We start from the raw sequence: 16,071 nt of genomic DNA, 5'->3' as shown, positions 1-16,071 counted from the left end.
AAAAGTAGGCAGTGTCATCTAATGCTATGTAATTATGATACAGAACAGCACTGCACAATCTAAAAAATTGTTTTATTAAGTCAGTTTTTCTTGGCTTTAACCTACTCCCATGTGACTGTGGTCAGCATCAGAGCCTCAAAATAATTCACATCTTAATATCCCCGCAAGGCCAAAGGAGCAAATCCAAGAACTAGGTCTCTTCCAGTGTCCTCAAAACACCAGACATACGCTCTGAAGTTTTTCCTCCGATATATATGACATTTATAAAAACTTCTGAGTGTTAAGGGAAACAACATCTAGAAATTTTCAACTTCTGCCTCAGCTAAAAGAAAATCATTTGCTCAGTGTGGGACCCGAGAGCGAGTAATGCCAGGATTGATGCCTTAGAACCAAAGTCCTTAATTGGAGTTTATAATCTTTTACAGCTCTGATACGTGAGTTTGTTAAACAATTGTTTAAGAAACACGTGGTTAGCTATATTTTCAGCTGTAGGACAAAAATACCTCCAACAACAAATTCTGCAAATTCTGTCCCAGTTCACAAAAATAGAGTCAAGCCAAGGCAAAGGATTCCTTCTCCAACCACAGACTCCTTCATCTGTAACCTATGATGACGTCACCTCAAGCTTCCATGCCTTCTGCTCTCTTTACTCTGAAACTGCCACCACCTCTTAAAGACTTGAAAGGTTCTCAAAGGGAAACCCATCCACATTTTATATATTCTTTGGGTATTCACACTACCCGTGTTACAGAACATGTGTGCTTATTAAAGGGATTTTCTGTGTTAGCAAGCAAGTTAGGGACTTGGGGGTTTGTCCGTGAGGAAGGCTTTGAAAGGCAATCAGATTTAGTCAGAGTGTGAAGATGGGGTCCGAACCCAGTGTCTATCCTGTACTCCCTGGGAAGGTAGATCCACCTGCAGGTCCTGATTCTGAGGGGTTTTGAGTGTGGAGCAAAGTCTTTCTCCCACTCTGAGACCTGTCACGTCCGAGCTCCAGGCCAGGCTGCAAGTCGATTTCTTGTCTCCAGCTCTCCCTCCCCAACCCAGCTTCCCTCCTTGTCCACAGCACAGGGACTTTCAGGAGGGGTGTGTGTAGGTGTGTATTTTCTGAATGAATGAAATTTGATTCATATTTATTAGAGCTTTCTTTTAAAATTAGAACTCCCCTATCCTATCTGATATCATCTTAGACAAATAACTAGGTCACTAGGATATATTTTCTTCACTAATTATTTTATTACTAATAATACTTTATTAGTAATATAATAATAAAATAAGTGTTTTACTTAAATAAATATGTATAAAATTATATAGTAATAATAATAAATAAAATGGTACTATTACTGATTACTAATACTACTTAGGTCATTGAATGCCTTATTTATACTTCTCAGAGGTAAATGTGTTTGAATTTCCCAGGAATTTTTTTTTTTTTTTTTTTTTTTTGTGGTACGCAGGCCTCGCTCCGGACACACAGGCTCAGCGGCCATGGCTCACGGGCCCAGCCGCTCCGCGGCATGTGGGATCTTCCCAGACCGGGGCACGAACCCGCGTCCCCTGCATCAGCAGGCGGACTCTCAACCACTGCGCCACCAGGGAAACCCCTCCCAGGAATGTTTTAATAGGCTAGTCGTCTATTCGAAAGCAGTGACCAAAATTTAGTATTTTCATAATGGCATTCCTCTATGAGTCAACATATGTAATGATTTTCAACCAGTAACTTCATTAGGAATTTATAAAGCACCTTCTAAGTAAGTGTAAGCCCCTACCCCTAAATACATTTAAGGCATTCAGATGTACATGTAAGTATTCAATTAACTCATGTAGAATAGATGATGGTTACTATTCATTCATTCAACAAACATTTATGGAGTTCCCGCTTAGTTCCTGGCATCATTCTGGGAATGGCTAGTACAACACTGGACAGACAAACATCCCTGTGCTCTTGGAGCTTATTATTTACTAGCAAGAGACAGTTAAGCAAAGAAATAAATGAATAAATTAGGAATACACGAATATCAGGTAATGATCTGTGCTATAGCGAAAATAGGTGTGTGCAAGGGTGTGATCTAAAACATAAAAAATAAAAAGTTGATGATGGCCTTTTTGAGGAGTTAACAATTGATCTGAGGCCTGAATGACAGGTAAGAACCTGTTAGGGAAAGCTTTAAAGGAAGAGCCTTCAAATTATTGGGCAGAAATGAGTTTGATGTGTTCCTTTGAGGGTAATGATGAAGAAGACTCCTATTTAGAATATCAGGGGTGTGAGATGCAACAAACTGGAGATGCAGCCAAATGAAGATGTCCTGCAAGCAGTGTGGGTTGGAATCCTGGTGGTGGTGGTGGGGAGAGAAGGCAACGGGGGCACATATAAAAAGTAGTGTATGGTACTTATACAGCATGATTAGTACCTACTGGGACAGTGTAGCCGTAGAAAAGATGGAAATCCAGGGCTGAGTCATGGATGTGTCAGCCTTTAAAAGTAAAGCCGAGGGATGTGCTACAGAGACCAGGAAGCAAATTAAGAAGACACCTAGGAGAAAGTGGTACCAAGAATGTATTTCAAAAATGAGAGAATGGTCAATTGTGTTGAATACTGTTCAGAGATCTAGTAAAACAGGAATGAAAACTGAGTTAGCAATAGGGAAGTCCCTGTGACCTTCACAAGAGCAGTTGTAGTGGCCTTGTGGCTGTGGATAGTAACCTATTTGAAGCAGGTTGAGAAGAAAAGAAATGAGAAAAGGTAGAGATGGCGAAAGTTAACCATTTCACGTTGTATTGAGAAAGGGAATGAAGAAGTGGAAGCTGGAAGAAGATTGGGGCTCAAAGGAGAAATTTTTTGTTCGATTACTTAAAAGAGAGTTACTAGAATATGCTTGTAAGTAATGGGAATAACCCAAGTATGGAGGAATAGAGGGAGAAATTGAGGCAGCAAAGGGAGAATAAAAAGGCAGAAGCAAATTCCTTGAAAAGTTAAAAGGGGTTGGCTCCCAAAGCACGAATGACACAATTAGTTTTTGATAGATGCAGGGAGCGACTAAATATGAAGATCACTTGCCAATACAGAAATATTTCTGCATTAAAGTATTGAGAAACTAAAGCAGGCCAGGTGGAGCCACATGCATTTGCTGATTTGGGCCCATTTTTGACTTGTAAAAATACCACTTTTCTATTGCCCAAACTTACAATAATATGCTTACATAAAATAGCTTAGAATATACAAGTTGAAATAGATGATGAGCTCATGGATGTTTTCAGTTTTCTCTTTTTTTCTAAATTTTGTGAAATGTTTTCACATAATTTTGAAACAGATATAAGGGAAATATAAATGCCTCTTACATTGAATATTGCCTATTTCAGCTTAGTCTTTAGGTTAAGTCATAACGAATACCAAACAAAACAAAGACAGAATTAGATCCATGTAATCGTTCTAGTTTTATCTGATCCTCCATGTTTGTTCTAAAGGATTAAAACATCTACTGCATACCTAAAGATTCCTTAGGATCTGTTTCTTAGTGATTTGGATGTAAAAAAATTTAAATTAAAATAAATCCATATGTTGTGTAAGGTTTACCTTTAAAAATGTGTCCTTTGGCCTAATTGTTTATATTTTCTTTCATCCCAGGCTTATTTATATTTATCTTCCACTGTGCTATGAAGGAGAATGTTCAGAAGCAGTGGAGACGGCACCTCTGCTGTGGTCGATTTCGATTAGCAGACAACTCAGGTAAAGGAGCATGTTGGTGATCATTTTTCTTACATCGGAGAGTAGTTAGAAACCTTTGTCATTTTGATTTTCTGTGGTCTGAGCAACCCAGTCCCAGTGGTAGCAAGCTGTAAAGGCAGTGTATATAAAGATGCTTAGCTGTAGTCTTAGATTATTAGGACTGCAAGAGATCTGAGGACGCTAGGCCTGACCTTCCTATTTTACAAAGGAGGAGCATGAATTCCAGACAGGTTAAGTGAGTTGCCCAAGGTTTCATGTCTAATTTAACAACTCATATATCCACTATACCATACATACCTTTCCATATTTTTGAAGTCTTTAATTACATTATTAGGCAAAGAGATCTTTCTCAATATAAAAAATCCCGGAAGAAGAATATTACTTTTTTTTTTTAACCACCAGTGGTTACTTCTCACCCTTAATATATTAAAGTATAATTTTAAACATAGGGTCAAAGTAAGAAACTTTTATGTTTCTTCAGGTTGTTATTGTTGACATGTCAGTCTCTCGTGTGAGTCACTGCCAGCGTGTCAGAACATCTAATGCTCTGGATCAGTTACTTAAATAATGTGGTGATGATTCTTCAGGGCAGAGTATATTCCCCCCAAAGCAGACTCATGGAGAGATGTCATTTCTTTCAGACTGGAGTAAGACAGCTACCAATATCATCAAGAAAAGTTCTGATAATCTAGGAAAATCTTTGTCCTCAAGCTCCATTGGCTCTAACTCAACCTACCTTACATCCAAGTCTAAATACAGCTCTACCACCTACTTCAAAAGGAATAGCCACACCGGTGAGTCACTCTGGCCATGGTAAAGATGTTCTCTGGGACATCTTTGTGAATATTTTGTCTTTTTAAAAAATATTGCAACCAAAATTGAATCTATATTGCCAGAATATCATTAACTCTGAATATTTTTGTAACTTCATTTGCTTTAAAACTTAATTTTCCTTAAAAGGTATGGTCTCTTGTTTTAAAAAGTTATGTGTTTTTATTTAAAAAGTACAGAAATTGAGTTGTAGATTATTTCAGCATAGTAGGAAAGTTACTTGGCAAGTTGGCAGGGGAACAGAAAGAAATACCATCCAGCTTACATGTTACAGTTAAGACTTAAGTCCTTTGAAATATATACAAATATAAAATCATAATGTTGTACACCTAAAACTAATATAATGATATATGTCAATTATTCCTCAGTCAAAAGGGAAAAAAATACCTAAGTCCTTAACCATTGGAAGAGTTATTGGCAATTGCTCTTCAAATCACTGACTAAGTATGAAATAGGGAGCATCATACTTGGAAGGTGATACAGGATGGTGAGAAACACCATGTCTTTGTTCATCTACTGAATCTTCATGATATTTACAATGATCACACTTTCTGACACTGAGCATGTATAGGAACAATCCTGAAGACAGTGTGCAAATACAGGCAGACCTTGGACATACTGTGAATTTGGTTTCAGACCACTATAATAAAGCGAGTATTGCAATAGAGTCACAGAAAGTTTTTGGTTTCCCAGTGCCTATAAAAATTATGTTTACACTATACTGCAGTCTATTAAGTGTACAATACAATTATGTCAAAAAATGTACACACCTTAATTTTAAAAAGTACTTTATTGCTAAAAAAAATGCTTATCCTGTCATTTGACCACACAGGGTTGCCACAAAACTTCAATTTATAAAAACTATAATTTATAAAAAATATAAAGAAGATGTGGCACATATATACAATATAAAATTACTCAGCCATAAAAAAAATGAAATTGAATTATTTGTAGTGAGGTGGATTGACCTAGAGTCTGTCATACAGAGAGATTAAGTCAGAAAGAGAAAAACAGATACCGTATGCTAACACATATATATGGAATCTAAAAAAAGAAAAAAAAGATTCTGATGAACCTAGGGGCAGGACAGGAATAAAGACGCAGACGTAGAGAATGGACTCAAGGACACGGGGAGGGGGAAGGGTAAGCTGGGACAAGTGAGAGAGTAGCATTGACATATATACACTATCAAATGTAAAATAGATAGCTAGTGGGAAGCAGCCGCATAGCACAGGGAGATCAGCTCGGTGCTTTATGACGACCTAGAGGGGTGGGATAGGGAGGGTGGGAGGGAGACGAAAAAGGGAGGAGATATGGGGAATATATGTATATGTATAGTGGATTCACTTTGTTATACAGCAGAAACTAACACAACATTGTAAAGCAATTATACTCCGATACAGATGTTAAAAAAAATACTTTATGGAAGAAGGAAGCAAAAAAAAAAAAAAAAACAACTGTAATCTATGAAGGACAACAAAGTGAAGTGAAATAAAATGACATAAGCCTGTGAAGACTATTTTGCAGTCCTTGATAGCCAGTGAGCAGTGTGAAAAGGTGTAATCCTTTAATAATTTCAATTGAAAATAGCAGAAATGCTACTTTTAAATACTAATTAAACCTCGAGCAATCAGCTCTCAACACTCAGCATCCAACACTTTCCTAATTAAAGATGATTCTAAAAGGATAATGGAAATAAATTTTGTATTTGTTTAGCTAATTAATGTAGGCAAAGGCGAATGACACCAAAAAGATTCATATTTAGCTTTTTGCAAGCAGGGAGTGACTTGTGCAATGTGTCTATAAATGTTCACATTGCAAACATTTGAATTTCAAATGACCCGTATGTACATTTGAATCCTTCCACATGTCCTTGCTTGTGCCACTAGGGTCCCCACTGCCTGGGATTCAAGATAGCACTGTGGAAAAAAAGTATGAATGTTTACTGAGGTTTTTAATTCCAAGGTTAAGTAAAGAAAGATCTGAAAACTTGGAGCAGCTTAGTACAGCAGTTTTTAAAGTTTCTTGGAGTCAGGGACATTTTAGGGAATTGAATAAAAGCTGTGGACTCTCTTCCAGCCTTTGAGTGCAGGCTTTGAGTCCTGCACACAAACAGTTTTGCCTAAAATTAAGAGGTCTGTGCACTCCTGCTCGAAACACCTGTGTAAGAAAATTAATAACAGGTATATAGTCTGAGATAGATAATTCTACCTAACTGGTAGTTCCCTGGCACAAAACATCTTGTACAGTTGACTCTTGAACAACACAGGTTTGAACGGTACAGGTCCACTTAAACACAGACTTTTTTCAGTAGTAACAACAACAAATAGTAGTACATGATCTGCAGTTGGCTGAATACGTGGATACAGAACTGCAGCTACAGAGGAACCTCAGACACAGAGGGTCAACTGTAAATTATACTCAGATTTTCAACTGTGCAGGAGGGTCAGTGCCCTTAACCCTTGCCATTGCTCAAGGCTCAACTGTACTTATAATAAGTGAACTTTTTACTTTATTTAATCAGCCTTAAAATCAGATACTCATTTTGTTTCCCCTTCTAAAATGCAAATACTTAATGCATTGTAAGTCAGTTGTGAATGAATAGGAATTAGACCAATTGAATTGTTTTCCTCTTAACACAGCTAATAGTTGACCTAAAGAACCACTATTAAAAGGCGAAAGAAGATAACAAAGTACATAATTTGGAACAGAGGACATTTTGGAACTATTAAAATATTTGGAAATAGTAAGCATCATGGGGAAAACTGACTAGAAGATAAAATGAATTGCAGAAATGGGGGTACCTAAGGAAAGCTTAACTATTTCAAAATCTTGTGTATTTTTTTTTTAAGAATTCTTTAATGTCTTTCTGTTTCTTTTAAAATCCTCGGGGTTAAATGGGTTTTTGTCAACAAGTATAAGGATGTAGTCAGCTGTATGACATTACTTCCACGGTATAATAAATTCTAGTTTCCGATCAGCTGACGTACAAACGGTCTTCTGTGAGCTAGCCAGTTCTCATTGAAACTGCTGACGTTCTTGGGTCACTCAGGGTGTGCAAAAAGTCACTGCATAGCATCATGGATATCTAGATGGTTTATTTCTTGGCATTGATTCATATGTTTATGGTGTAGATAATGTCTTCTAAGAGCATTCCTTCAACAAAAGTGGATCATTCAGGTAAACTTTTATTACTTCTTTGAATGCATGAATTTTTTGCAAGGTAGTAAGAGAATACTTGCATGGATTAAACTAAGACTCTTGCCGCACCAGCAAAGTTGCTTGTTCTTTACAATACTTCTCAGCTAGCACAAGGAAATTCCTGCACTGAGCTGGAGTTTCTGAAATTTCAAATGGTCCTGTGCTGTGCTGGCTCTTCTCTGCATGGGGGTGTCTGCAAGCCGCTCCTTCTAGGAAATGTACCATGCTCTGGAGTTAGTGGGTCACATTACCAGGTAAAATAATGAAAAAAAAAAAAGCAGTACTTGAGAGGTTTGTTATAGAACAGAGTGAAATTCTTTACTTTTTCGCTGCTCTTATGAATTACTGGATATGTCACAGTACATTCACAGAAGTCATAAAAGAGAAATTGTCGATTCCAAGCCTGCTTTTTGAGGACTTTTGTCTGCTTGAAATTTAAGCATAGGTGAAATAATAGTTCATTTCCCTAGCCCCTGGTTTTCAAACTTGCAGCCATAATCAAAATCTATATTATCCACCATATAATAGCTACCCAGAGGACTGGGAATAGCATATATGTTGAAATACAAACCTTGCTCAGAATTTTACCTACTTAGATGGTGAAGACCCAGAAAATTGGGTCACGTATTTGGAATGGAGCTGGTCAAAATCTCTAAAAAGAATGTGACCCTGGAAGTTGTCAGCGAAGCAGAGTGATTGTATCCTTGAAGTTTCTTTGAGGATGTGTGGCTTTCTAAAAACATCAAGTACAAATTGTTCATTATTGAGATTTAAGTCAATAGAAAAATTCCCAACAGAAAACCAATGGCTAGTGAACGTATGAACTGAAGGAAAGCACAGAATCAATCAGCTTGCTGAGAGCCGAATGGGGAGGGGGCCTTATAAAATGCCTCCCTGAGCTTTTTTCTCACCAATCCTGGGACATGATCATTCCACCGTGCTTCGGTCTGCCCACTCTTCGCAAAGGCCATCTGTTCTCTCTTGCTTCCTTTAGTGGGATAGACACTCCATTTTCTATTTTAGCCTTCATTTTATTTAGTGTCTGCTCCAACACCAAGACCACACTTGAACAATCTGAGCCGTTTCCAAAGACAACAGATAAAATGATGATGGCTTTTACCAATTATTGAGGATTTTTAATGTTATGTCACTTACTGGGTCAAACTTACTCAAAATATAAAACACCTAGAGTGAACATTCCAATTTTTCAGCCATGATTCCTAGAAGCAGGTTTTCATGATAGAGTTTTTGCCTCTTCCACAGTGAATAGAAAAGATACAACTGTAGGGAACTGAGGACTTTGTAGAAGGTCATTTGCTCTTTCATTGATGTGAAATCTCTGTAGTTAATTTTAAGACAGCATTTTTCTCCAAAATGTGGAAAGCAGATACCTACAAGATACATGAAGACAGCCGTATGTATTTGTAGATAATAGTGCTTAGCTGAGTTTCAGGGCACTAGCTGTATCACTTTTAGAAAGCTTTGGGTCTAGGAAAATAATATTTAAATATGTGATATTGGAAAATTCAGAACAGAAATATATTTAGCAGTCCTTTATTGCTATCAATTGCTCTGATATTAGTGCTGCCAGCAATAACATCATTCTGAGACTGTAGCATAGTTAAAGAAAATATATACTTAAAATATTTCTGATAAAGATAATTTTGATTTTTATAATTTAAAAATAATTAATAAAAGATACCTTTTTTCTATATTGCAATCATTTTACAGGTTTTTTCCATGAGAAAATGTGTTCAAAATAGCCTTTACGTTTTTTTTGTTCACTTGTCTTTTCCAAAATTCTTTAAATTATATTTTATTAAAAATTGTATTATGAAAAGTGTCAAACATATGAAGAATAGAGAGGATAATATAATGAATCTCCTTGTTCATATCAACTCATAGCCACCTATGCATTTTCCCCTCCATGTATTATTTTGAAAACATATCATAGACATCATATCATTTCTTCCACAGATATTTCAGCACCTTTTAATTCATTTGTTATATAATCTGTTACTACCTTGTTTGATTGATTTGCCACATATATTTTTGCAGTAATTTTCTGATTATTCTATTCACTGGCTCTTTGAAAAATACCCCTTACAAGAATATTTCTTAAAACAACTCCCAACACAAATTACTAGATGGCACATTAACGTTCTTTCATATGCAAGGATGCGCTTTGAAGATGAAAAACATGACATTTTAGTGCTGCCTATTACCTAAACTAAGAAAGAACCAGAGCTTCATTTCCTTTGTGATCTTCTTTAATGTGCAAAAGAGCGTCCAGAACGTTAGCCCTTAGGCATGTCACCAGCTCATTTTGTAGCCTAATTTCTTGTATCATTTCTTGCAGACAATGCTCCCATGGACAAGTCCTCATCAAAACTGACCCATGCTGATGGAGAACAAACATCAATCATCCCTGTCCATCAGGTCATTGATAAGGTCAAGGGTTATTGCAATGCTCATTCAGATAATTTCTATAAAAATATTATCATGTCAGACACCTTCAGCCACAGCACAAAGTTTTAATATCTTTAATATAAGGAAGAGACATCAGTCTGCAGCAACGTGAAGATGTGCAAGCTGTGAAAACTCTGACTAGCAGATGTAAACGTGGTATTACCTAGGTAACTGCATATATATGAAGAATGTGTTTTGTGAAGAAGGCTTTTGTGAAATTCAAAATCTGTCTTTTCAGTGTATTTCTTCCATGGGGGGGTTTCCACCATCACTCAACTTCAGTACTAAGAGCAGCACTCAGTAGCCACAGGGATAGGATTTTTTTAACTATATGATTGAATGGATCAATCAGAACTTGGGCTGTGGGGTGGAATAGTAAAATTAGAGGGCAAGGGACAGGCCGAGCTTGGGACAAGCCCTAGTTTAGAGCTCATTCACACCCCACATAATAATTAGATTTGGATATGGCCACCTGCTCCATCATCTTTCTCTGCAATCAAAAGCATACTAATATTTATAACTATCTCGGATGCCCGCAGGTCCCATCTCAGTGCTGGTTTCTATGAATGCATTAGCATTTCCTCTTTTTAAATGAAATTTCAACCACAGATACAAAAGAGTATTTAATGTCTGACTCAAAGTTTAGAAAGGAATTTTTTCTCCTTATTTCAGATGTTTAACCCTGAAGACCACAACATGCTTAAGAAAGAAAGAATTCCCCAAATTTTGACCTAGTTAATAAGAGGCCATGTTATTTCACTTATCCTATTCAAGACACAAGGCTTAAGCATCATCATTAATTATAATTTAGTCCTATACATTTGAATCAAGTTTAGTGTTGATGTTCCATTAGAGTGGAGCTCCCAGGAGCTGAAGAATGACCCTCTTACACCTCTGCTTTTGCTGCTCTACTGTACATTGAGCTGCGGGCTCATGGGAGGAATGCAGATTTCCATTAGGCATGCCGTGTACAGTAGTCTCTCCCTTTTGGGAAAAACAACCATTGAGACTCTAATGGTCTTGTCTTTGCTCCAGAGACTTTTTAAGACATTTCCATTTGCACAAATGAAAAGCCTCTTACTTCCTCTTTCCAGAGTTTTGTTCCAAAGAATATAAACTGAGACTTACGTGGGTGACTTATCATAATCAAAATAATTTATAATTGTGTGGGTCTACACTTGCCAGTCTGCAAACTATTTGTACATAAGTCCTCTGATTATAAGAGCCAGAGGAGGTCTGGCAAGACAGATGGGGTGTTATTTATGGATTAGGTCTCTGCATATAAGCCATGCATAATATTAAGCAGCTTAACCTAGCTATCAAACTATCCTGAGGAATATGTTTGCTAGTGAATGTGTAAGAGACCACATTTTAATTGTTCTTAAATGATGGACTCATATCCAGTTTCTTAGAAATCGGTCTCAGTACATGCTGTACCTTTACATTTGCTCTAGGTTATCTGAGATGTTTCAGGTTCTGGGAGGTGGCAGCCTAAGTGATGAGAAGATGAGACATTCTGGCAAAACCAAACTGCTTAAAGGCAGAAACCAGACTGAGCACCTGGGGACCTTTCTCTCTGTGCAGGAAGCAGGTAGCTCTCAGTCTGAAACATAGGAAAGCTTTCAGGCTATGCAGCAAACAAGGGGCCTCTCAGCTTTTGCTGATCTTCAATCCTGAAGCTTTTGGCCAGACTTAAATGGATGATAATGGGTTTTCATACTGTTCCATTTTGTAGCATCCTGGAACACTGTTCTGGAAGACAGGAGCATTGCCCAGCTTGGCCTTCACAGGGGAGGGGTGTAGGTAGTAGGAAAGGATAGTAAATCTAAGGTCACCAAGACCCTACAGTAGAGCCATGTCCTTTTCTCTAGGCATCTATATTAACAGGCTGCTTATTTGGGCAGAGGTTACATCTAGGTGAAAATTAACCTTAAATAGTCACTGAATCTTCATATACTTTCCCCCAAGCCTTAGAGATGGTAGAATTTAATTAGCTTTCGACTGTGAGATTTCTACCCAAAGTGCTTATTCAGTTAAAAGTAATTAAGAGATAGCTTTAAAAATAGCTTTGATTTCTACTTGTATTCATCCAGATCTGGGAAAACTTTTTTTTTTTTCAAATTTGACAACAATATCAGCTCCACTTTATAAATTTCCAGTAATCCGGTAAGGAAAGAAACAATGGATAAACAGCTGAATAGAAACATTTGCAAGTGGATTTAAAAGACTGAGTCAAATTCTACCCTCAGTTCTGCGCATGTAGTGCTCACTTTCATCTAGCCCCGCAGGAGAGCAGAAACACAGGAATCTAGCTGTGGAGCCAAAATTTAGTTTAGCTTAACTTTGAGAATAATATCAATTTAGACTCTCTGGGGTATTTTTGGTTGTTTTTATTTTCTTTTTTTTTTAACATTATGTTAGAGTCAGTCTAAGATCTTGAGATATTTTCCATTGCTGTCACGATGACTTGCATTGTAAAGCTTTTATTTGTTCAATGTTGACGTAGACTCTTTTGTATATATTTATTTATTTGTGTTTATAAATGTGAGCTTGTTTTATATCTTACATTTATATTGCCTGGCTTTGTTCTTTTAATTAACTTTTTATCAGAGAGACTGTATATATTTTTTTCTAAATACTTTGTGAAATAGTTTTCTGTAGCAGTATCTCTGAATTTGATGAATAAAAAGTGACTGTGAGTGCAAATTAGAATTAGTAGTAAGAAGCTACTATACCTGATTTGCCATTTTACTCAAATAGAAAATGTTTTTCAAATAAATACTTATGTTGTTTGTGATCCAAATTATTCAATTCCTTTATGAGTGAACGTTTTTATTTCTGACTCTTAAATAGGAAAAGATTATTTGACAACTGGAAAATAACCTGGCAGCAATTAAGCTAGTGACATGGGGCTACTTTGCCAAAACACTAAAAATGAATATTTTAGAAAGATTCAGTTCACTGGGGATTAATGCATTTTGAAGTTCTTAGATTTTCTTAAGATGACTGATGCAAAGCCAAGCTCTGTGGCAAATTAAAAGCAATGTAGGTTTCCTTTTTGGGAAGTCTTCAGCATCTTGAAAGGGAAACAAATCAATAATACTACATAGAAGTTAGGTCATGGGATATTTTTTTTCACATTTATAGGAGGCTTAGAAAATGACAGAATTTAGCCAACTTGACTTGCATGAGTAGAACAGAACCTCCTCCCTTCCTTTTGCTGTGATTAGTTAGGATAACTCTCTTCTGCAGAGAGCCAAGGCCCACTCTGGCTCACGGCTCTACCCAGTGCTAAGCTGTGAGGCTTGTTGGCTGGTCACTGCTCACTCAGGTCTTCTGAGCCAACATTCACAACTCCTGGCCAAGCCGTGTTAGGAAAACAGGCAAACATTTGCTGAAGCTTCATTTGCAGTTACATACAGCAGGTTAAAGCTGAGGGAGCAGCAGTGAGAAGTAGGTGGGAAACACTTATTTGATTTGCAGGCTGACCTGTGTTTGTAGTAGTTTGAAATCTGAAGGAATTGGGCTTTGTAAATACCGTGTTTTGGAAGAATGCCCATGTTTCCAGCCGAGTAACATTCTATTTTTCTTGTATAGAAGCACTAAATCTCTCTCCCTCTTTCTGTCTCCCTCCCTCCCTTTCTCTGTCTACCTCCCCCCAACTTTCGTGCTTTTCTCACTTCTTCCCTTTCTCTCTTCCTTCCCTCCCTCTTCATATCGAGGAAGAATACTTAACCGTTTTCTTTTTATGCTTCCCTAGAGAAAAAATAAGAATAAATGTGAAGGTGCAAGGGTGAGGATGATGAGAATTACAGGGACAGGGTTAGCCCTGGCAAAGAGAAGAGGCATAACTTTCTTCTGAGTTTGAGGGACAGGTTATGAGATGAGCAAGGAGGTATAGAGGGGCTGATAGTGAGGCAGTGTTGAGTTTCCCGATTTTTATCAATTAAAATAATTAGAGGCTCATTTCACAAGTTGGGTATTGTAAGGGCGGTAGTATCAGGATGGGGATATGAATAAAATTAAAATTTGAAACAACCTTATGGGGAATGCAAATCCTTGGCTAAATTAATTCAAATAAGCTGGTAAATGGCGTTTGCCCTTAGAGTAGCTTTTGCAAGTACATTCTCCAAATCATCTTATTAAAATTTTTTATTTGGTGTGTTTTGAAAAACTAGTTTATTTCAAGTTCATAACCAAACATTTAATATTCTAAAGTCTCAAACCTTATTGACTTATCTTAAACATTTGAGAATAATTGGATGACAAATGATTGCACACTTACCCCACAATCTTGTTAATCTTTTAAGTTACATCTTCTGGTTGGCTTATTTTCATCATGAATTAATTTAAATGATTTTTATAAATTCAAGATATCAGTGAGAATAGAACATTTGATATTCACATTAAATACAATTTAATATTGATATATATAGTCACACCGTGTGAGAAAATAACACAATAATAGCAAAATAAAGTGTTTAAGTACTCAAAGAACAAAAGAAAGATCTCCAGAGCACCACAGTATTTTCCTCCTTCATCGTCCTAAAGTTCAATCAATCAACCAAGGATATTAAGTGACGACAACCCTGTAACCTTCCTACGAGGGGTTCACCGGCCTGAACTGACAGATCTGTCACATTTGAAACTATTTTAACTAAAAGAAATCAGTTTATCTGTAAAGCTCTGAAATGTAATCATTACTGCCAAATTAGAGCTAATACATCGTCTCCCATAATACTGTTAAGAGCAATAAATAGTTAGCTCCTGCAATGTCTAGCACACTTGAACGTGACACGTTATACTGTATTTTTGGTTTTTTAATTTTCATATGTGTGACTCTTCTACTGAATGACATTAATATTAAGGTCTGATGCACTGGGTTATGTTTATTCTCATCATTTTCATAGGTGATAGCATACTGCTGGCTACATAACAGGTGCTCTGTTCGTGTTTATTGAATTTATATGGAGTTTACCTGGTCCATTTGCATTTTATATTTTGGAAAAGTAGATCTCAGAGTACCTCGGATTTGCATGAGTTTGTAAGGATATGGACTAGAAATGCAAAGTAGAGGGGAAAAAACATATTAGCATCACGCAGTTCAAGATACTATACCCTCATTGCTAAATGTCACCTTATATGATGCAGGCAAGTAAGATAAGAACAAAACGATACCAAGTTTGATGTTAACTCTAAATCTTTTTTAACAGTTTTGGAAAAGGAACTAGGTTCAAAGGAACTAGGTTCAAAGAAGTCTGAGATGAATAAGTACACAAACCTGCTTTTGAGCACTTGCCTTGGGAACTGTTTTCTGGCTCAAACTGGCTTCAATAGGGAATTTAATGTACGAGCACACAGGGTCCTCGTGGAGCCCTGGGACCAGACTTTGAAGAAGCTGGGACCAAGGGATATTTTTCTCTCTCTACTTTTACTGCGTAAAGTCAAGAGATGTTTTAGAAACCAAGCTGAACTAATCATTTGAAAATTATTTCTCTTCATCCCCATTTGATAAATTCATCAGTTTCCTTGAATGACTGTTAGGTTGCTGAGAGAACAGTGGTAACTGGTTAACGAAAATCCAATATTTGCTAGACTTGCTTCATATAAACTTCTGATAAATATGTTTTTGTTCTGGCTAACTCATTGCATATAAAGAAAAAAACTGAGATACCAACCAGCTTACTAGCCGGGGTTCTATTACTGTCTAGCAGTTTCCACCAGTGAGAAAGCCATGGTACAACCTGCAGGAAGGATGGTGAGCTGTGATACTGTTGACTAGTAAGGATGAGAAGAACTGGAGAAAGCAGTCATATAGAATTACTATTGTTTAAGGCTTACAA

The 16,071-nt window shown here is 36.9% G+C and overlaps 1 protein-coding gene across 1 annotated transcript in view; it reads left to right on the top strand.

The window, feature by feature from the left end:
* Positions 1-13,034, top strand: part of ADGRG6 (adhesion G protein-coupled receptor G6) — a 136,283-nt gene extending 123,249 nt beyond the window's left edge. Inside the window, exons 22-24 of the mRNA XM_060168023.1 lie at positions 3,626-3,727; positions 4,369-4,521; positions 10,119-13,034. Coding sequence (XP_060024006.1) covers positions 3,626-3,727; positions 4,369-4,521; positions 10,119-10,297 — 434 coding nt within the window. The 3' untranslated portion in view covers positions 10,298-13,034. The remainder of the gene's footprint in view (positions 1-3,625; positions 3,728-4,368; positions 4,522-10,118) is intronic.
* The last annotated feature ends 3,037 nt before the right edge of the window (positions 13,035-16,071 follow it).

This window comes from Lagenorhynchus albirostris, chromosome 12 (genome assembly GCF_949774975.1).
Source record: "Lagenorhynchus albirostris chromosome 12, mLagAlb1.1, whole genome shotgun sequence".
NCBI classification, from domain to species: domain Eukaryota; kingdom Metazoa; phylum Chordata; class Mammalia; order Artiodactyla; family Delphinidae; genus Lagenorhynchus; species Lagenorhynchus albirostris.
Note: the sequence above shows the minus strand (reverse complement) of the source record. Positions and strands in the feature narration are given on the sequence as shown.